Below are 21,935 nucleotides of genomic sequence, written 5' to 3'. Positions count from 1 at the left end.
TATTCATTGAAAAATCCGCCCTGGGTTACGACGTTTGTTCCGAGGTTACGACGCTGATGCTTCCGATGCTCCGAGTTAACGATGCTTTTAAAAAACGCATACTATGATAAGAATCCTTTATAGTTTAGCACAGTATATTAATATAAAAATAAGTTTTTGGTTAGATTACAACAAAAATTTTGAGGTTATGATGATTTTCGACACTTTTTATGTCGTATTTTTTAATCTTTTTTATTTGTGACGCCTCATATGTGGAACTAGTTTCCGAGCGAATGAATACACTAGCTTAGGATGCGCAGTTTATAACAGTCCAAAAGCGCAAATAATGAAAAAATCATTGCTTGTTTCCAGTATACATAATTAACAAAACTAAGTTTCTGGTTAGATTACAACGCAAATTCCAAGGTTACGACGGTTTTTTATGCCTTTTAACGATACCTCATCGCAGAAACTAGTTTCTGAGCAGAGGGTGCATAAAATTAAATTTACGCTATTAAAAACTGTATGGTAACCATAGTCAAGGATAAGGAACACATTCTCAAACAGTATACATATCCTTTAATACAAAACAGCAAAATATCATTGAAACATTATTTCACTTAAAGAATCCATTTATACTCTACTTAGACTTGGATATAAAAAGCATAGTTTCTCTCTCTCTCTCTCTCTCTCTCTCTATCTCTCTCTCTTTGTATTTTTCGACGAAAATAATCACTAATTAGTGTATTTTGATGTTTATTTTCATGACTAAATACATTTTTATAATACAAAAATGATTTACTAATTTTCAAATATTAATTTTGATTAATACTGTATTAGTAAGTTTAATAAGTTGAAATGATATCACATAATAAAAATATAATTCTCTCTCTCTCTCTCTCTCTCTCTCTCTCTCTCTCTCTCTCTCTCTCTCTCTCTCTCTCTCTCTCTCTCTCTCTACTACAAAGATGTATGTTTTTTTGTATGATAAATAAATGATTTACTATTTTCAAATATTAATATTAATTTATACAGCAATAATATCAATTCATTAAAGAAAATACCATAGTGAATTAGTAAGATTTTAGCTTATATTTAAAAAATTATGGAAGAATGAAGGAAATCCCAGTCTTTTTTCAGTAACTTTTCCCCGAGATCCAGGTAATAAAACTGTCAGATATATCAAGTTCTGTGACAGCCAGGAGGGGGAAGAGCTGCAGTGTTGCAATCACGTGTTCCTGGGATCCCACCCCCCCCCTCTCTCTCTCTCTCTCTCTCTCTCTCTCTCTCTCATTTACTGAGACTCGAGATTTTTTATGTACTTGTACTATTTGTTTTTAATACTTTCAAATAATATAATAATGATAATAATAATAATAATAATAATAACTGTAATTACAAAATTCATATGTGATAATATTTTAAAGAAATACAATACGTACTAATCTATCCATGTCACTTTTAATTAAGGTTAACTCTCTCTCTCTCTCTCTCTCTCTCTCTCTCTCTCTCTTTGCCACAAGATAATAATGTGTCATAGTGGTAACTCCCTCCCTCTCTTTAGCTAGAAGCGTTATAAGTATTTTTTGAGAGAACAGAGAGAGATAAAACACTCTCTCTCTCTCTCTCTCTCTCTCTCTCTCTCTTCTTTTACCGAGATGAAAGAATTTTTATGGTACTAGTATGTAAAATGTTTATTGATAATTTCAGTTATTTAATAATAATAATAATAATAATAGTAATAATAATAATAATAATAATAATAAAACTTTAATTACAAAATTCATAATGGTCGTATTTTAAAGAGATGAAAATTACTTTCCATTTCACTTGTAAGGATAATTCCTCTTTCTTACTGAGATGAGAGAATTTTTATGGTAGATGCACATGTTTATTATCTTTTCAAATAATAATAATAATAATAATCAATAATAATAATAGAAGTAGTAATAATACGATAACTAATCTCAAAAGAAAATTCTTCCCTTTGTCTTTTTTCTGTCCAGTGACACTCGGAGCTTAACAATGCCATACAATGGTCAACGAATTTAATGGTTTTATGTAATCTCTCTCTCTCTCTCTCTCTCTCTCTTGTATTTTAATGAAAATATACAGTAATTTGTGAATATACAGTGTTGCACATGAAAAAAGTAAATTAGTGATAATTTTAGAGATACAGCCCTAAGAAAAATTGCAAATTAGTGAAATTTTCCCTGTGGACATGTTTTCAAGAACGTCGTTCCGGCTTACGACGATTTTCGGGTTACGACGCGTCTTAAGAACGGAACCCCCGTCGTAACCCGGGGACTGCCTGTATATATATATATATATATATATATATATATATATATATATATATATATATATATATATATATGACCTGATTTTCGATCATACAAGGGTTCTACCAGTACAATGAAACGCGTAAGATAAAATTAACATGTGTATTTTCCTTAATAGTTACACAGGGCCCTGTTGCTAATATTACGCTACTAATTATATGATTATTATATAGTCGGAAGGTACTCTAAGGCGACACGCACCGACCACTGTCTTTGAGACGTGCCCTGACCCGTCGACCACTAATTCCCTACTGACTCTTAACTTTTCAAACTGACTTGTTAGGGTCACAGGTCTAAGCTGATTGGCCTCTTATAATTTAAAGGAACCAAGGGTCTTCGATGTATGGCACTCATTTGAATCACCCACGCCACACCACCAACGATCATATGGGCATTCGATGAATCAGCGATATCTATCCGATCGTTACTCTCTCATCACACATACACACAACACATCTAGTAGAATTTCCATTACGTCTCACACATGAATTTTCTATGCAGATCAATTCACCACTCCCCCCCCCCAAGTTCTGCGTCCCGCAGAACTCATAACATTATTTTTTCTTTATTTATTTTTATGCATTTTTCCTTTATTTAGTCTCTATCATTTGTGCACTATTATTTGAGTACCTTACCGACCGAAATGTTATCAGAAATGCTATTAATAATTCATGCAGAATAAAAACTAAACTTAGCAAGTCAGGGTCAAATAACGTGCTTACAATTGGCAATTTACAGTCTGTTCTGAATTCCACGCATCACATTGTAAACATGTTCTTTAATGAAAAGAAATTATGTAAGAATCAATGAAATAATAAATTTTATATCACCACATTAAACACATTACATTCTTCTTAAAATTTGTTTAGCACAAAAACCAAAAAACCTGTTGCCTCACAGCCCTCTGGGTTACCATATGATGACCACCTGCAGTAGCTACTCAAAACTAAAGAACCTTTCATCGGCTGCACCGATCCTGTCACCAGGTGTTCTAACAGAGACACTCTTGCACCAGTGTCGATCAACGCCCTTCCCTGTTGCTCCCCTACCCATATTTGCACGATCGGCACCACATCTTCCTTCGTGGATTGAGGGTGGGAGATAGGCTCTTGCCTTACCGTCTCTCCTGGTACCCTGAACGACCGGGCATGGGCAGCGACGGGTGGGGGAGGCTAGGGCTATCCACTACTTCTCGAGGGTTGGCTGACTTCCCCTCCTCCCGACAAGGCGTCCCTTGTCCTACCGGGACACAGTCGTTGTTTGGACCCGGCAGCCGTGGGTGTAGTCGGGGGTCCTCCCGACTCCTCCTCCACGCCGCCTTCCCCTTCCTCTACTTGGTGAGGGGGGAACGTTGTTCTGCTGGCCATCGTCGTTTTTTGAACAAGAGCTCACGAGGTGGTCTGTTGCTTTGCATCGGAAACAACGTCGTGGCTCAATGAAAGAGGGGCACTGGGCCCTCAGGTGGCCCTCTCTCCTACACCCCCAGCAACGGCCAACCATGTAATTCCCGGCTGTTTTCCCCTTGCCTCTTCGAGGCCCCTGGGTGCGTGAACCGGCCCCCTGGATGGTGGGTGAGGCTGGCGGAGGATTCGCTGGGTCAGATTGGTTAACCGTTGCAACAACCGGTTGGGAGGTGGCCTGTACCCCCATCCTTGTTTGCTGGCGTCTTCTGCCGTCGAATAGGAGTTGTACCTTCGGCAGCAAGGTGTGTAAGGGCCTCTCGTCCTCAACAAGAAATCCCACTATGGAGGTGGGAAGAATTCGTTTCAACATGCGTCGACAGAAGTTTTCTTTTCCCTCTACAGTCTGGTCTTCGTCAGGGGTGAGGGACTCATAGTCCTCACCGACGCGATAGTAGAAGGCTGAAATCAACTCTCCCACCCCCAACCTGGGGTCATAAGCTTCCATTAGCGCCATCTTCTCCTCTCGATGTAGGGCAAACTGCTGAGTGAGGTGCTGTTTAAAAGTACCCCAGTCTGCCGAATAACTGACTTCCCAACTCCTGATTTGTCGTGCTGCATTGCCGATGATCTTCTGTTTTGCTTGCACAATCTTTTCTCTATCTGTCCATCCAATTGTGGCGTTTTCAACACACTTTATAAAGGTCTCAATCGAAAGGAAGACTTCACCAGTGAGTAAGTTATCAAACTCAGGCACTGATCCATCTTGCACTGGCAGTTTTTCTATTTTTTTGTCTGATCACACTTGCGTGAACAACGCGATGTTGGCCGAAATTGTGGGTGGGTCGACGGGCTTTTTTGTTTGCGTTTCTTTTGTTAATTTGTGTAACTCTTCTAACGCGTGTTGGATAATTGTTGCCACTGCCGGATCATTCACACTGTCCTTTTTCTCGGCACTGTTATTGTTAGCACTGGTGCTGCTAGTACTGGCACTCCCGCCGTCACGTGCCACTTTTCTTCGAGTTTGCATTGTTTATTTCACCTTCACAATTACACTGTTAATTATTATGCACTGGCAAGACCCCACGACTGACACCAATTTATATGACCTGATTTTCGATCATACAAGGGTTCTACCAGTACAATGAAACGCGTAAGATAAAATTAACTCGTGTATTTTCCTTAATAGTTACACAGGGCCCTGCTGCTAATATTACGCTACTAATTATATGATTATTATATAGTCGGAAGGTACTCTAAAGCCCCCATTACACGTATCCGGTTTCCTACTGCCAACTTGGCCTATGGCGCCGTAGGAAAATTCTGGCCTACGGCTAGAGTTATTACAGTATTTGAACGGCCGGTGGCAAGTGGGTGAGTGTGGCACTGTTTGTGGTGGAGGAGTGACATGTCTTCTCTCGACGACAATCTCGTTGCTATTGCTCTAGCGTGCTGTTTGAAGGTGAAAACAAGAAAAGGAAGATTTGGTCCAAACATTGGCTGCGTAACAAAAATACTCTCATGTTAACTTAATGAAGGAACTAGCACTAGCAAAAGATGACTGGTTTAAATACATGCGAATGGATCATGACACATATTTGGAACTCTTAAGTCAGGTATCACCTTTAATAGAAAAAAAGGACACTTGCATGAGAGAAGCAATTAGTCACATGAGCGTCTTTCAGCCACTTTGAGATTTCTTGCTACAGGAAGAACATATAGCGATCTAAAGTTTACAACAATTATATGCAGCCTTCTCTCAGTGCAATAATCCCAGAAACATGTGCAGCAATCTGCAAATGTTTAGGCCCAAAATATCTGAAGGCAAGTTTATTTTGTACAAATAACTAATTTCCTGTTGATGTGTCACAGTATGTGCAATGGGAAATATACATGGAAACATAAATATAATTCCTCTATAGAATAATGCAGAGCAAATGTCAAAATGTTCATAAACTGTACGTAATGTAATTAATATACAGCCTAACATTTAATATCTATACAGTATGAAACATTCATACCAGGTTAATTTAAAAAAAATAAAGAAGTTCAAACTTTATTCCAGAGTATTCAAGGTTCATAAATGTACAGGTGCAGCCTCAGACTGATGTCATACCATACGGTGAGCAATTACACGCTACGTCCTCAGTCGTGACGTACGACGGCCGTACGGCCAACTTTAGTACTGGCGAAAGTTCATCCGGCCGGCCATGGGTGAGCGTTTCATACGGCCAATTTGCTATCACATGCTCCGGCTTGAACATATGCTAGCGTCGCGACCGACGGCGCCGTAGGAAACCGGATAAGTGTAATAGGGGCTTAAGGCGACACGCGCCGACCACTGTCTTTGAGATGCCCCCTGACCCGTCGACCACTAATTCCCTACTGACTCTTAACTTTTCAAACTGAACTTGTTTGGGTCACAGCTCTAAGCTGATTGGCCTCTTATAATTGAAAGGAACCAAGGGTCTTCGATGTATGGCACTCATTTGAATCACCCACGCCACGCCACCAACGATCATAGGGCATTCGATGAATCAGCGATATCTATCCGATCGTTACTCTTTCATCACACGTACACGCAACACATCTAGTAGAATTTCCGTTACGTCTCACACATGAATTTTCTATGCAGATCAGTTCACATATATATATAATATATATATATATATATATATATATATATATATATATATATATATATATATATATATAGCTTAGTGCCAGGAGCCAGGAGTCAATCCATATTAATAACCATCAATGAAGGGAAGAGGACACACACAGATGTACATGCTGTCTTTATTGCGACGTTTCGTAATTATCAAGTTAATTACATCATCAGGCTGTTAAAAATGAAAAATAAAATTCCTAGTAAAATTGTAAAAACAAAACTAAAATTTAAAAATTCAGAAATGCAAAAGCTAAAAAATTATTCTTACTAAGTGTACAAAATATACACATTAAAATTAAGGAAATTAAATTATTTAAAAGGACATACATTAAAATGAAAGATAAATGAACATAAAATAAGCAAAAATTGACAAAAAATTGAAAGCAGCAGTGAACAGTTATAGAACAAAGAAGTCAAGGACCGACCTAGAGGAGTGACAGCGTTAAACTAAACGTAACCAAAAAAACATAAATAAACAACACAAGTCAAGACAAATACAGAGGGGAGGAAGACGTATGGGTGTTCAACGACGGAAACAGTTGTTTAATAAAGAGCGATTCTAGAATAACAAGGTCGTGCGGGTTGGTGGTATGGCCTAAAATATACAGAGTCTTTATTATCGATATATGTTTTACATATTTTGGAGTGATTTCTAATATTGGAGTGTTCTGGGTTTGCAATCCTGCTGCCAGTACGGAAGCTTATGCCACGATGAGAATCGATACGCACCTTAAGGAGTCTGCTGGTGGATCCCACATAGGTCCCTGTTTGACATTCAGGGCAAGTATATTTATAAATAACACCAGAGGACATATAAGGTGATAATCGCTCCTTCGAGGTAAAGAGGGAACCGATGGTGAAAGAGTTCTTAGGGATTAATTTTACGTTTATGGCATGAAAATGTTCCTGAATGATTTCTGTGAACTTTTTGTGAAATTTAATGTCATGGGTAAATGGAAAGCATGCATAGAACTTCATTTTAGGGACAGTTAAAACTTTTGGTTTAACAATGAAATGTTTTTTCAGTAGGTGATCTAATTTCCTATAAATTAGCTTAGCATGGAAACAGTTATTGTTAAAAAAAGTCAATTAAAAATGTTATTTCGTTATGGAAAAGGAGGAATGTTGCACCCAGTGTGGGATCATTATCAGGACTTTAACCCAAGAAAAGATAAGCCCAATCTGATATCACCCCTAGTAATGAAATACAACATTTCTCCCAAGGGATGAAGATATGCATGAATGTAGTACGTATACCAATACACATGCCAAACTTTACTCTCCTGTTAGGAGAAACGCTGAATTGCTGCATGAATATATGGTAATTTAATTTCATTGTATTCAGGCTTTGATTTGATTCTGAGCTTGGTGCCTATCTGTGTGCAGCAATCATCAAGACATAATTTGTCCTATTGTGTTTCCTCATATTCTAGTCTCCTTTGGTGTGCTTTTGATCGTGTTTTGGACAGTTGAATATGTAACCTCGTAACATTTACGTCAAGGAGTAGGTGGGACAGGAATAATAGTTATTTTACATGGATTTGGCATAGATTATAGTGAGTGTACCAGATATTTTTTGCAATTTTAAAATGTTCATAATAAACTTTTTTTGCAGAATTATGATATGTTTTAATAGTGTTATGATAATGATGATTACTTTATAATATTTATTGAATTTAGCCAAAAAATTATAGCTTGTTGTAATCATGGGGTAGGTTATAGTTAGTTTAAATTTAACCTGTTTTTACCCATGATATTTTTATTTACTATTATATAGGATTAAGGGTTAGTGGGATGCAATCACTTTAAATACAATCCTGCTTTTCCAAAAGTTAAGTTTGCTATAGGATTGCAATTTGACTTGCTGAAACACATTCCAGTTGTACAGTTATAGCAAGGGCCAACTGTAAATGTAATTTATACAAGTGATTTGTTAAAATGGAAATGAGAGTAGCATATAAGACAATTTCTTGAAATGGGCTTGGGTAAAAGACAGAATTGAAAGGGGTATATGAGGAGTACTATATGTATAAGATTCAAGGTTGTGGTCACATAGTCTCAGTGTGTTTTGTGGTTTTGGAGTGGTAAAAAGATGGGAAAAGGCGGAGCATGGTAAAATAAGGAAAAGATAGGGTTAGTGGTGGGAAAAAGATATTACAATTATCATTTTTAATATAATTTTATGGTCATACTCATTGTTAGTTTTGTTAATATTTTGATTACCAGAAGCCCCCATCTGTGAAGACCCTATGGGACTCGAAAATGGTGAGATGTCCCCGAACCAAATTGTGGTGTCGTCTGTTCTGGATGACAGAGAAAGTTACTATGGGAAAGCAAACCTTCCCCTGAACAGCAAGGCATCCTTTGTAGCATCTGCTGGAGCTTGGGTTGCAAAGCCAAAGCCTGATCAGTACGTTAGGGTGAGTACAGCCCTAAATCTTTTTCAAGAGAAATATGTAATTGAACATAACATGATTACTTGTAAAAAGTTTAATCTTTTTCAAGAGAGATATGTAATTTCTATTGAACATGGCATAATTACTGGTAAAAAGTTTAAGTTATAACTGTATTTCATGCACTGAAAATTCCTAATTTATATTCATCTGTGTTTATGCATTTTGTAGGATGATTGTATTATCAATGTATTCATTAAATGAAGTATATTATATTATTGTAAATACTTCCTGAATTTAAATTTATACTTTCTTTCAGTTTAATTTCTTGGAGCCAAGTAAGATTTCTGGCATCCTCACACAAGGACGTTCAGACAGTGATGACTGGGTCGAATCTTTCACTGTTCGTTATTCTCCAGATGGAAAGACATGGAATAGCATTCTCAATCCAGATGGATCCGAAAAGGTAAGGACAGCCTCATACTCCTTGAGTTTCATGATTCACAAAGGTTAATTTTCTTCTGTTGTTGTACAGTCTTCCTGTACAGCCACTGAGAAGTGATATTTTTCACAGTAATTAAAATTTTTTTAAATATTGCAAAGATTTCCACCACCAGTGCCATAAACCTATTTGTTCAAGTAGTTTCTTTTATTTCTCCATGATCCTCATTTACCTCTGCTATCTTATTATGTTGTATTTTGCATCTCTGAAATTTGTCCCATATACCGTTTTCTTCTGTCTATCCTATATTGTATCCCAGGTCTCATCCAGTATCCAAGATTTGTCTTGTTACTTCATATCTCAGTACTCTTTTCCAGTAGATTGATGTACATTCACGATATCAAATCAATCTTTATTCACTGTCTGCTCCATTCAGATAAGGTCTCTGGAACTGCAAGTGTACTTTGAATTCCATTTTCAAAAACTTCTCAGTGTTCACTTTGAAGAAATTTTCTCTTTTGTATCATGCTCTTATGTTCCTAATATTCCTTGGTGTTCTTTTTCTTGCTCGATTAATTGTTGTGATGTAAAGTGGAACCCTGCCTGTTCGTGGTTCCGGATTCGCAACTTCACTTATTCGCGGATTTTTCTGCGGAACATATATCCATATTATTCACGGAAAATTCACCTATTTGTGATATTTTTCATAAAGAAACATTCACTAATTACTGTTTTCATGGTACCATTTTTGTGACTAGCATATGCATTTTTTGTGATAAATCTGCTAAAATACTCAGGTGTAGTAAGTAGGCAGTTATAAGCATTTTAGAAGGGTTGTCAAGTATTTGCGGGTTTAGCTATTTGCAGGGGTTGTGGTACTCGTCCCCCATGAGTACCAAGGGTCGACTGTATTTGGTTTCTGTGATTGCCATTTATTGAAACAGATTAAAATGATCAAATCTAATATATAAACAGGTCAACTTGTACTTACTTCTTAGCTGTATAGGGTATTCTAAAACATATTTTGTAACTATCTTCAGCTGAGTAATAAATGGTTGGTATTATACACCAGTCAAAAAATATTTAGTTTTTGCTCTTTTCAAAATTGGTTCCTTCTTGCTATTTGTTGATATTCAACAATATAAGTAGTAGTATAGTAAAAGTACATAAATGCTTTTTCTATGTTTTATGGTCAAGATACTAAACTGGGTTAATATTGTGTACCTTCATTCAATATGCAAAAAAGATAAGGCAAAGGCTCCAGCAAGGTCATTTATGTTACAGGTATTCCCTGGCAATTATGATCGAGATTCTGTTGTGAAGACAAAGTTCGACAGAGTTATTCAAGCACAGTTTTTGGAAATTAGACCCAAGACTTGGAAGAACAATATTGCCATGAGAGCTGAGGTTTTGGGTTGTTTCCATCCTTATCGTATGTATAGTTGTTTTCTTTTCTTTAATCGTGGTTTTTATGTCTAAATAATTTGAAGTCTCTGCATTTAGCATATGCTTCGACTTGAGACCTGAAACTTCTTTTCGTACTGTAAAATTGAAGTGAACTTAAGATCTCTCAGATCTTACACAGAACAGTGTTCAATTTGTGTTTTTTCCTCTTTACAAGAAAAATTAAATTTTCTTTCATTTTGAAAAGGATAATTTATTACAAATGAGTACAGGGGTTATAAAAATTTTATTGGCATTAATTTCTTTTTAGTTTATAAAGTTATTCAATGATATCTGAGGATAGAGGTTTGACCTCCTAAGTAGTGCCATTTATATTCTTAACATTCTGATAAAGTTAAGTCTAATGAAATTTGTTTATAGCATGACTTCTTACTTGTGTTTTGCATAACAAAAAAATGTTAGGTTACTGAAGCATAAGCATTAATCAGAAACCTGACCTTTCTAAAGTAAATTTTTTTCTCATAATAACATGCCTTTTCTTGGTAGAAAACAGTACTGTATATTGGAAACATTCCCCTTATGAGATTTCTAGCCTAATGTGAAAATCATATAATTTCTTTGATAATATTATCCAAATTTTGTTGTGTGATTAGTATTCTTTGGCTTGCCATAAAATGTTCCACCCCTTCCAGAAATGAGTCCTTTCTTCTGCTAAATGGTTCCTTTTTCTGTTAGGACAAAACCAATTCCCATTTCTATTTTCTCTGTTGATACTCTCATTTTAAAATTTGAAAGTCTCTGTTTTCCATTTGCTAACAGTGGTTCATAACTTCTTTCCTGAAGGTAATCTGACCTTACTAAAATATTCTTTGTTCCTTTTGCTAAAAATATATTGCCATAAACCAAAATGTTCCCTCCCCATTCATCCCTTTAAGACTGTTTCCCTAACTGAGAACATCTTTTCTTTATTATAAACATTGTTTCCTGCTAAATGAAAAATGTTAAAGCTAGAAGATTTTGTCTTTCTTCTTGTTGAAACCCTCCTAATAACAATGATATCCCCCACTCTTAAGAATCTCCAGTCCCTTTACTTAAACTATTCTTTACTTGAACTATTCCCCAATATTACTAAAGCCCATTTGTCTACTCCGTACGCCTGTACGAACCTCCCCTTTTCCTAGGAATCATTTTCCAGTAGTACTAAGCTACTCCTATCCCTCAAAAGAAATACAAAATTATGAATTCATAATCCTTTTCCCCTTATTAAGAGATTTCTTTTCTAACAAAATGAAAAAACAAATTATTTCAATATTTTAATTTCTGATGCAGCGGAGGTAACAACTACTGAAGCTCCATTCACCACCACCTTGATTCCTCCACCACCTTACTGCGACGCTTGTCCTGGTTTGCCAGAAGAGTTTTATGATCGCTGTAATCCATGTTCCAGTGGAACATTCTTTGATGGAAAGTTCTGCGTAGCAAAGGCAATGTGCCCATGTTATGAGGATGGCATTAGGTATTTGTTCTTTGAATTTTTATCAAGATTTTTCTTGTTCTTAAGATCACCTATATATTCAAAGTGGATTCACCTCTTGTATTGAATTACAAGTATGTATATATGATGAAGCATTTTATTTTGAGATGTTTTTCAATACCGTTAAAATGCATCAAACTCACTTGTATTTATTGTCAACAGATATCACAGCAAATATGATTATTGATGCCAGATATACACACTGAGTTGTAATCTGTGGTACTTTTACTGTTTTACTAGGTATGAAACTGGTTCATTATTTGAGTCCAGAGACTGTAAAGTGTGTGAATGTATAATTGGAGGAGAGGGAGAGGCAAAATGTCAAGAAAAGAAGTGTCCACCATGCAAGGATGAAGTAAGTCTGTTTGTGTTATAAGCAATAAGAAAATGCTGCAGATTTTAGTTGCCTTTAATTTCTAGGAGCAAAGCAAAATTTTGATCATAGTTACATTAGGTAATCAGCACATTAGAGTATAGGTGTACAATAGTACATCGGCCTAACTATTATGAACTCTGGAATATCTTTTGAATGACAAATTGTAAAGTTTTTACACCCTTGTTACCTATTCATTGAAAGTATTTTCAAACTAATTTTAGTGTTTCACAATAGCCATATTGAAACCCCTAAATACTGCTACAGAAATGTAGGTATTTGTAGTTCATCACCATGAGGTTATCTTTTCTTTCCCTTGTACTCATTACTTTTTATGAGACTTTTCATATGTTTTTGTTGTCAGCCTCCAGCCCCCCAAGAAGTATTATGTGATAAATGATACAAGAATTCCTATTTATTTTCAGAATGAATATAGCGTTGTAACATCTCTGTGCACATGTATTTGTAAGACTTGCCCAGAAGGTACCAAGTTATGCCCTTCAAGTAATTATTGCCTGAATGAGACTAACTGGTGTAATGGTATCGAAGACTGTCCTGATGACGAAGTGGATTGTCCTCCTCCAACGCCTGGTAAGTACTAATTATTCTTAGGTTGGTACAGCATATACAGCATATTAGTTATGAGTTCATTTTCTATTAACATTTTGTGAGTTTTCCTATAAATTTACTGTCATTAATAATGCTAATGAAAGCAAATGAAAAATTGAAAATGATGTGATGACAAAAGCAATAAGAATTGTCTTGAATAGAATTCAAGTGGTGTAATGATTTAGTTGCAAGCTTCTTAGGTAAATACGTAGTATGATGAAATCAAATTAAAATAACAGTAAGTTAACAAAACAAGAAATTCTTCATGTAACATACTTTATTGTGGTTTCTGTTTTATTTGTATGTGACCATTATAAGAAACCTGTAAATTCACTATATCACTGTGATGTACAAAACTGCCAATTACATCATTTCCATGACAATGTCAGTAGTACGTACTGTTTATCACTGTGTGAATTTTGAAGAATAGCAAAATTTTAAGCAAGGCAGGTTAAGTCACCTGTATCTCATCGCTTCACCACCAGAAATACCAAAGGGCTGCCCAACCAAAGAGTGTCCAGACCCATGGGTAATGAAAGTTCAGAAGGTAAAAGGACGATGCCCATCTGTAACATGTGAGCTTCCTGAGATGACTACTCCAATGCCTTGTCCAATACCTCACTGTCCATTGCAGTTTGATATTGTATTCTCTCATAAGAAGGTCTGTGGATGTTAACATCACATATTCTTTTCTTTGTGTCATAAATAGTTGCTATTTAAGTAAAGTATTTTTCCTGAATGTAATGTCTTTTATAACTTCGGTTTTTGAATTATATTAGATATTTATTTTTCTGATAAGTAATTGTAGTGTTTAGTAAGGTGTTTAATGTCTTAATTTTTAAAAAGTTCTGCTTATTCCATGAATTGTTTTCCCTCACTCTCAGCCAGGAGAAGTTTGTCCTACATACAAATGTATTCCACCCATCACTACTATGGAACCTCCTACTTGTCCTCCTCCTGTGTGTCCCGATGGTTATGTAGTACAAGAAAGTCAAGATTATGAAATACAGTCTACATCATCAGATGACTGGTGTCCTCATTACCAGTGCATCCCTCCTGTTACTCCTACAGCCCCATGCCCACCACCCTCATGTCCACAGGGATATGAAGTGAACTATAAGGATTCAAAGGAGCCCATTGAACTATGTCCTGAAGTAAGTTTTCTGGACTGACCTCTAGTTGTAATGCTACAAATATATTTTACTAAATTTTTCTTTGGGTTGAATAAGAAAATACAGTTTTTTAGTCATAAAGTGAGATTTTAATTGTTTATACCTCAATCCAAGTATTTTGTACATATATAACTTTTTTTAGTAAATATAATGTCGCTGTCTTCACAATTCACAGAATGCTTTATTTCAGTGCATACTTGTGGAAAATTACCAACTGTGCCTGAATATAGTTTTATTATTGAAACCTTTACCATTTCATATCCATTTTACTTTTAGACAGAAAATATTTCATTCAATGGGTAATAATAGGATGCTTTGTTTTTTAGTATGATTGTACCCCTATCATCACAACAACAATGTGTCCACCTGTTGAGTGTCCTGATGATCTACGAGTCATGTATATAGAAAGCCTAGATGGATCTGTGTGTCCTCAGTACTCATGTGTCCAGATGACCACACCATACCCAACCACAACTGAGACTCCATTCCCACAGTGTCCTCCTGTAAGTAAGAGAAAATAATACAGTTAAGTTCTCATAATCATTGAACATTTTATTTTTTAAGGATTTTTCACTTTGTTACCATTACCATCTCAAACACAATAAAGCATCGTTGACTGGACTGGGTGAGGAAGTAATCTCTTTAGGCAGTGTAAAAGTACATACAAAATCCAGTATACTCAACCAGTTTTTTCCAACCTCTTCAAAATCATTGGGCCCTCTTAGAGTCTGTTAAGCAGTTGATTTTGGTTTATCTTCAAGCACAAGAAATGCGTGCTGTCACAACTTTTGTACAGGAATACAAAGGAAAGTGTAGTGTTGATGGAAAGTTGGAGAGATGGCTTATTTTTCATCTTCATATAAGTGTATACCACTGTCAGGACAGATATTTTCATGCAAAAATTTGTCACTTTGAGAAAAATATTGTTTATATATATGTAATATTATAAATATATATATACATTATATATATAATGTATGTATGTATGTATATATATGTTATACAATCACAAGTAGCACGTGAAGATTGTATGTCAAGAGCCAGCAGCCAGCAGGAAAAATCAGGGTACAATATATATATTGTACCCTGATGAGGTGTAGCAAGAATACACGAAAGCACTAGGTACTGCTGCTTTTCATTTTTCCTGCTGACTCTTGATATATACTATATATATATATATATATATATATATATAGATATATATATACATTATATAATATATACATATACATAGATAGACATATATATATCTTACACCCTTTTATCAAAACTACACAAATTGGAAACCCTTACCTGTTGTCAATGGTGCCCTCTGTCAGCAAACATGTCATTAGGCTATTAACCCTTAAATGCCGAAGCGGTATTTTAAAAATCGTCTCCTGTATGCCGGTGAGGTTCGGGAGTGAGCGCCAAAGCGGAATTTTTTTTTTTTTTTAATCACAGCACGCAGAGTTTTCAAGATTAAGAGTTCATTTTTGGCTCCTTTTTTTGTCATTACCTGAAGTTTAGTATGCAACCATCAGAAATGAAAAAACATATCATTATCATATATAAATATTGGGATATATGACAGCGCGAAAAATTTTTTCATATATAATTGTATACAAATCGCGCTGTGAGCAAAACGGTTAAAGCTAACAAGTTAATTTTTTTGGTTGTATTGTACACTAAATTGCGATCATTTTGGTATATAACACATTGTAAAACGATCAAAGCAACACAGAGAAAATATTATCACAAAATGATGCATGAATTCGTAACGTGCCGACGTTAACATTTTTTTCTTCAAAAATTCACCATAAATCGAAATATTGTTCTAGAGACTTCCAATTTGTTTCACAATGAAGATGAATGATTGAATATTACTAGCTGTAAGAGTTTTAGCTTACAATTGCATTTTTCGACTTCGGTCGAGTTAATGTTGACTGAATGTCGAATTTTTTTTATTTATCGTTATTTATATGCAAATATTTCGAAAATGAGAAAAGCTACGACCTTCAATATTTTTTTCTATTCTACATGAAATTGCGCTCATTTTCATATATAAAACTCTATGAAACAGCTAATATGAAACAGAGCAAATATTACGAGAATGCGAAGTAAGCATTTCGGAGATTTGCGGCGGAGAATCCCCACATGGAGGGAAGGAAAAAGTTTTTTTCAAAAATTCACCATAAATCGAACATTTGAGCTAGAGATTTCGGATTTGTTTCAAAATGAAGATAAATGACTGAATATTACTAGACTGTAAGGGTTTTAGCTTCCAATTGCGTTTTTCGACCATATCGGTAGAGTCAAAGTTGACCGAACGTCGATTTTTTTCTATTTATCGTAATTTATATGCAAATATTTCAAATATGAGATAAGCTACGACCTTCAATTTTTTTTTGTATTCTACATGAAATTGCGCACATTTTCATATATAAAACTCTATGAAACGGCTAATATGAAACGGAGCAAATATTACGAGAATGCGAAGTAAGCATTTCGGAGATTTGCGGCGGAGAATCCGTGCGCGGAGGGAAGGAAAATGTTTTTTCCAAAAATTCACCATAAATCGAAATATTGTGCTAGAGACTTCGAATTTGTTTCAAAATGAAGATAAATGATTGAATATTACTAGACTGTAAGAGGTTTAGCTTACAATTGCGCTTTTAGACCATTTCGCTAGAGTCAAAGTTGACCGAACGTTGATTTTTTTAATTAAAGTGATTTATATGCAAATATTTCGAAAATGAGAAAAGCTATGACCTTCAATTATTTTTTTTATTCTACATGAAATTGCGCACATTTTTATATATAAAACTCTATTAAACGGCTAATATGGAACGGAGCAAATATTACGAGAATGCGACGTAAGCATTTCGGAGATTTGCAGCGGAGAATCCCCGCACGGAGGGAAGGAAAAAGTTTTTTTCAAAATTTCACCATAAATCGAAATATTGTGCTAGAGACTTCGAATTTGTTTCAAAATGAAGTTAATGATTGAATATTACTAGACTGTAAGAGTTTTAGCTTTAAATTGCGTTTTTCAACCATTCGGTCAAGGCAAAGTTGACCGAACGTCGATTTTTTTTCTATTTATCGTAATTTATATGCAAATATTTCGAAAATAAGAAAAGCTACGACCTTCAACTATTTATTGTTGTATTCTACATGAAATTGCGCACATTTTCATATATACAACTCTATGAAACAGAGCAAATATTACGAGAATGCGACGTAAGCATTTTGGAGATTTGCGGCGGAGAATCCGCACGCGGAGGGAAAGGAAAAGATTTTTTCAAAAATTCACCATACATCGAAATATTGTGCTAGAGACTTCGAATTTGTTTAAAAATTAATATAAATGATTGAATATTACTAGACTGTAAGATTTTTAGCTTACAATTGCGTTTTTCGACCATTTCGGCCGAGTCAAAGATGACCGAACGTCGATTTTTTTTTCTATTTATCGTGATTTATATGCAAATGTTTCGAAAATAAGAAAGGCTACGACCTTCAATTATTTGTTGTTGTATTCTACATGAAATTGCGCACATTTTCATATATAAACCTCTATATAACGGCTAATATGAAATGGAGCAAATATTACGAGAATGCGACGTAAGCATTTCGGAGATTTGCGGCGGAGAATCCAATCGCGGAGGGAAAGGAAGTTTTTTCAAAAATTCACCATAAATCGAAATATTGTGCTAGAGACTTCGAATTTGTTTCAAAATTAAGATAAATGATTGAATATTACTAGACTGTAATAGTTTTAGCTTATAATTGCGTTTTTCGACCATTTCGGTCGAGTCAAAGTTGACCAAACGTCGATTTTTTTTCTATTTATAGTAATTTATATGCAAATATTTCGAAAATAAGAAAAGCTATGACCTTCAATTATTTTTTGTTGTATTCTACATAAAATTGTGCACATTTTCATATATAAAACTCTATATAACGGCTAATATGAAATGGAGCAAATATTACGAGAATGCGACATAAGCATTTCGGAGATTTGCGGCGGAGAATCCGCGCGCGGAGGGAAAGGAAAAGTTTTTTTCACCAAAAATTCACGATAAATCGAAATATTGTGCTTGAGACTTCGAATTTGTTTCAAAATGAAGATAAGTGATTGAATATTACTAGACTGTAAGAGTTTTAGCTTACAATTGCGTTTTTCGACCATTTCGGTTGAGTCAAAGTTGACCAAACGTCGATTTTTTTCTATTTATCGTGATTTATATGCAAATATTTCAAAAATAAGAAAAGCTACGACCTTCAATTATTTATTGTTGTATTCTACATGAACTTGCGCATATTTTTATATATAAACCTCTATATAACGGCTAATATGAAACGGAGGAAATATTACGAGAATGTGACTTAAGCATTTCGGAGATTTGCGGCCAGAGAATCCGCTTGCGCGGATGGGAATGAAAAGTTTTTTTTTCAAAAATTCACCATAAATCGAAATATTGTGCTAGAGACTTCGAATTTGTTTCAAAATGAAGATAAATGATTGAATATTACTAGTATGTTAGATTTTTTGCTTACCCAAAATACCAATATATATATATATATATATATATATATATATATATATATAATATATCTATATATTATATATATCCATATTATATATATATATATATATATATATATAATATATATTATATATATTAGCTTACAATTGCGTTTTTTTTTCGACCATTTCGGTTGTAGTCAAAGTTGACCAAACGTCGATTTTTTTTACTATTTTCGTGATTTATATGCAAATATTTCAAAAATAGAAAAGCTACGACCTTCAATTATTTTTATTGTTGTATTCTACATGAACTTGCGCATATTTTCATATATAAACCTCTATATAACGGCTAATATGAAACGGAGGAAATATTACGAGAATGTGACGTAAGCATTTCGGAGATTTGCGGCAGAGAATCCGCGCGCGGAGGGAATGAAAAAGTTTTTTTTCAAAAATTCACCATAAATCGAAATATTGTGCTAGAGACTTCGAATTTGTTTCAAAATGAAGATAAATGATTGAATATTACTAGTATTTTGGAGATTTTTTGCTTACCCAAATTACCAATATTAATATATATCTAATATATAGATATATATATAAGATATATATATATATATATATATATATATTGTATATATATATATATATCTATAGATATAATATATATATATATATATAGATATAAATATATATATATATATCTTATATATATAGTATATATATATATATATATAGATATATATATATATATGATATATATATATATATAATCAGTATAAATATATATATATATATATATTATAAATATATATATAAATATATATAGACAATATACACATATATATATATATATATATATATATATATATATATATATATATATATATATATTACATTTTTCTATTCGGTGGTACGAATACATAACTAAAAGGAATGCAGGTGAAACTTTTCTTTTTGCATAAAATTAAATAACATATAAAATACATCAATAGATACAGATATATAAAAAAGTAAGTACAAATATAAAACTAAGTATAAAATAAATGCAGAATACTCACTCGTAATCCTGACTCTTCGTACTATTCTTGTTTTCTCCCTCCTCCATTGAAGAGTTTTGCATTTTTTTTTTCCTCTCGACATGACGAAGTACAGGTTGGTGGAGGGAGGGACGACTTCGCGCCAATTACTGCTGATGGTCGGCGGCCTGCTGCGCCCTCAGCTGTCGGTACGTCAGGCGCACTCCAATATACAACTGCATTGTGGTACTTGCGGTCACACTCCCCGAACCTGCAAAGAGCTATTTTGCAGGTGCAACAGAATAACGGGTGTCTCTCTCTCTGCCATTCATATGGCACCCACCCGTATCGTTTCTGCCTGCGCCCTTGTAGGTGCTCCAGTGTGTGATCCCCTGGCTGCAGCCGACACAAAGGGTCCGCTATCCACGAGAAGTCATCTAGGCGGGGGCAGGATCATCAAGGGCGGCGGCAGCAGGGCGGCGGCAGCAGGGGTGGTTGCAGCTGGGGTGGTGGCAGCAGGGGCGGCGGCAGCAGGGGCGGCGGCAGCAGGGGCGGCGGCAGCAGGGGCGGCGGCAGCAGAGGCGGCGGCAGCAGGGGCGGCGGCGGCAGCAGCGGTAGGAGCAGGACGACCGAAGTTGGCCCTCTTAACATCTGCCCTTTCCTCTAGGGGCAGATCTGCAGCTCGGGGCAGGGGGCCAGTGATGGAAGGCCACTCATCGGGATTAAAGTTGATGAGGGCATTCCCAGCTACCTCAAGAAACTGGATGTGGGACAACCTATGGACGTCTGGATTGTAGTACCCTCAGCAGAGGATGTAGGCATTCTGGAGGGCCAACTGAAGAATCTATTTGAGGAGCTTCTGTGTCCACCTCCTGGTTCTCCTGGCAAAGGGATAATACTGGATGAGTTGATCAAAGAGATCAACTCCTCCCATGTGCCTATTGTAGTGCCCAATGACAGTAGGCCACTCGACACGAAACTCCTCATACATAACTCGGCCCTGCTGACATGTCTTCTTCCGCTGGACGATCTCCTCGTAATCATGGGGACGAGTCGGACCCCCATTCCAACAGATGACGAAGACAGCTCCCTTCCGCCGCCACTCTGTCTCTCCTCTTGCCAGATATTGCGGCTGGCTAGCGAACCTCTTGAGGACATTCGGGGTACCACTGACGTGCACACCTGCTTCATACAGTTCCTGGGCCAGGAATACCGAGTTATAATAATTATCCATAAACAGGTGGTATCCCTGGTTACAGAAACGATCCACAAGACTGAACACAGTGTCACGCAGCGTGGAGAAGACCCCGGAATACACTGAGAAGTCCACGACGTATCCAGTGTTGGACTCCGTAATAAAAAAATGTTTCACTCCATATTTCTTTGGCTTCTTGGGGTTATACACTTTAATGCTAAGACGTCCTTTGTAATGCATCATTCCCTCATCCAAAGAAAGGTTCTTGCCAGGAACTATGAGAATTTTGCACCGTTCACGAATGTACTCCAACACTGGGCGGACTAAGATGAGGCGATCGGGGTTATTCCGGGGTATGGCCCTTCGGTTGAAGGCGTTGAAATACCTGTCCAACGCCAGGAAACTATCACGGGGCATAATGCCGGGCACATTGGGCGTACTTAAAAAAAAATTCCGCCTCCAATATTGCCTGACGTCGGCAGCAGGCATGATACCAAAAAAAATGTGAAGCCCCAAAAAAAGCCATGTCGGTGAGGTTGCAACCCCGCCAGCGATTCGACAATGTCGTCCGTAGTTCGTCACGGCAGTACCGAGTGTAGTCTGCCGTCTCTCCTCCAGGTATTCCAGCAATTCCAGCGTAAGGAACAGCTGAATGAACCCCAGAGCAGTGAGAGGAACAGGTACAATGAGCCCTGGTGCTGCCATGAATGGGTGCATGTTAGGTGGGGTGGGGTCCTTGTCGCTCTTGGACGACCGACCTTCACCTTGGCTGGTACGACGCTCTGACCTAATACATGCATGTGCTTGGGCACGGTTTCGCACTCGAAACCCCCCCCCCCACCCTCCCCCCCACTGGCCCATCTCCCTCACTTAGGCCTCGTTTTCTGTG

General features: G+C 36.2%; 2 protein-coding genes across 2 annotated transcripts in view; one reads left to right on the top strand and one right to left on the bottom strand.

Moving 5' to 3' along the window:
- The window catches only part of LOC135224863 (uncharacterized), a 275,908-nt gene that overhangs the window by 87,417 nt on the left and 166,556 nt on the right, over window positions 1-21,935 (bottom strand).
- LOC135225083 (hemocytin-like) lies at window positions 5,932-21,832 on the top strand. The gene is made up of 14 exons (XM_064264344.1): window positions 5,932-5,935; window positions 8,619-8,812; window positions 9,105-9,251; window positions 10,512-10,659; window positions 11,961-12,147; window positions 12,406-12,520; window positions 12,964-13,129; window positions 13,633-13,808; window positions 14,032-14,301; window positions 14,646-14,822; window positions 19,988-20,060; window positions 20,224-20,423; window positions 20,525-20,665; window positions 21,665-21,832. The coding sequence occupies exons 1-14, from the start codon at window positions 5,932-5,934 to the stop codon at window positions 21,830-21,832; spliced, it is 2,166 nt and encodes a 721-aa protein (XP_064120414.1).

Source organism: Macrobrachium nipponense, chromosome 12 (genome assembly GCF_015104395.2).
Source record: "Macrobrachium nipponense isolate FS-2020 chromosome 12, ASM1510439v2, whole genome shotgun sequence".
In the NCBI taxonomy this organism is placed as follows: Eukaryota; Metazoa; Arthropoda; class Malacostraca; order Decapoda; family Palaemonidae; genus Macrobrachium; species Macrobrachium nipponense.
Note: the sequence above shows the minus strand (reverse complement) of the source record. Positions and strands in the feature narration are given on the sequence as shown.

Excerpts from the sequence above, each read along its gene's own strand:
- LOC135225083 (XM_064264344.1), top strand. Across the intron at positions 14,302-14,645 it reads CCATTGAACTATGTCCTGAA|TATGATTGTACCCCTATCAT; the intron begins GTAAGTTTTCTG and ends TTTGTTTTTTAG. Across the intron at positions 20,424-20,524 it reads CGGCGGCAGCAGGGGCGGCG|ATCTGCAGCTCGGGGCAGGG; the intron begins GCAGCAGAGGCG and ends CTCTAGGGGCAG.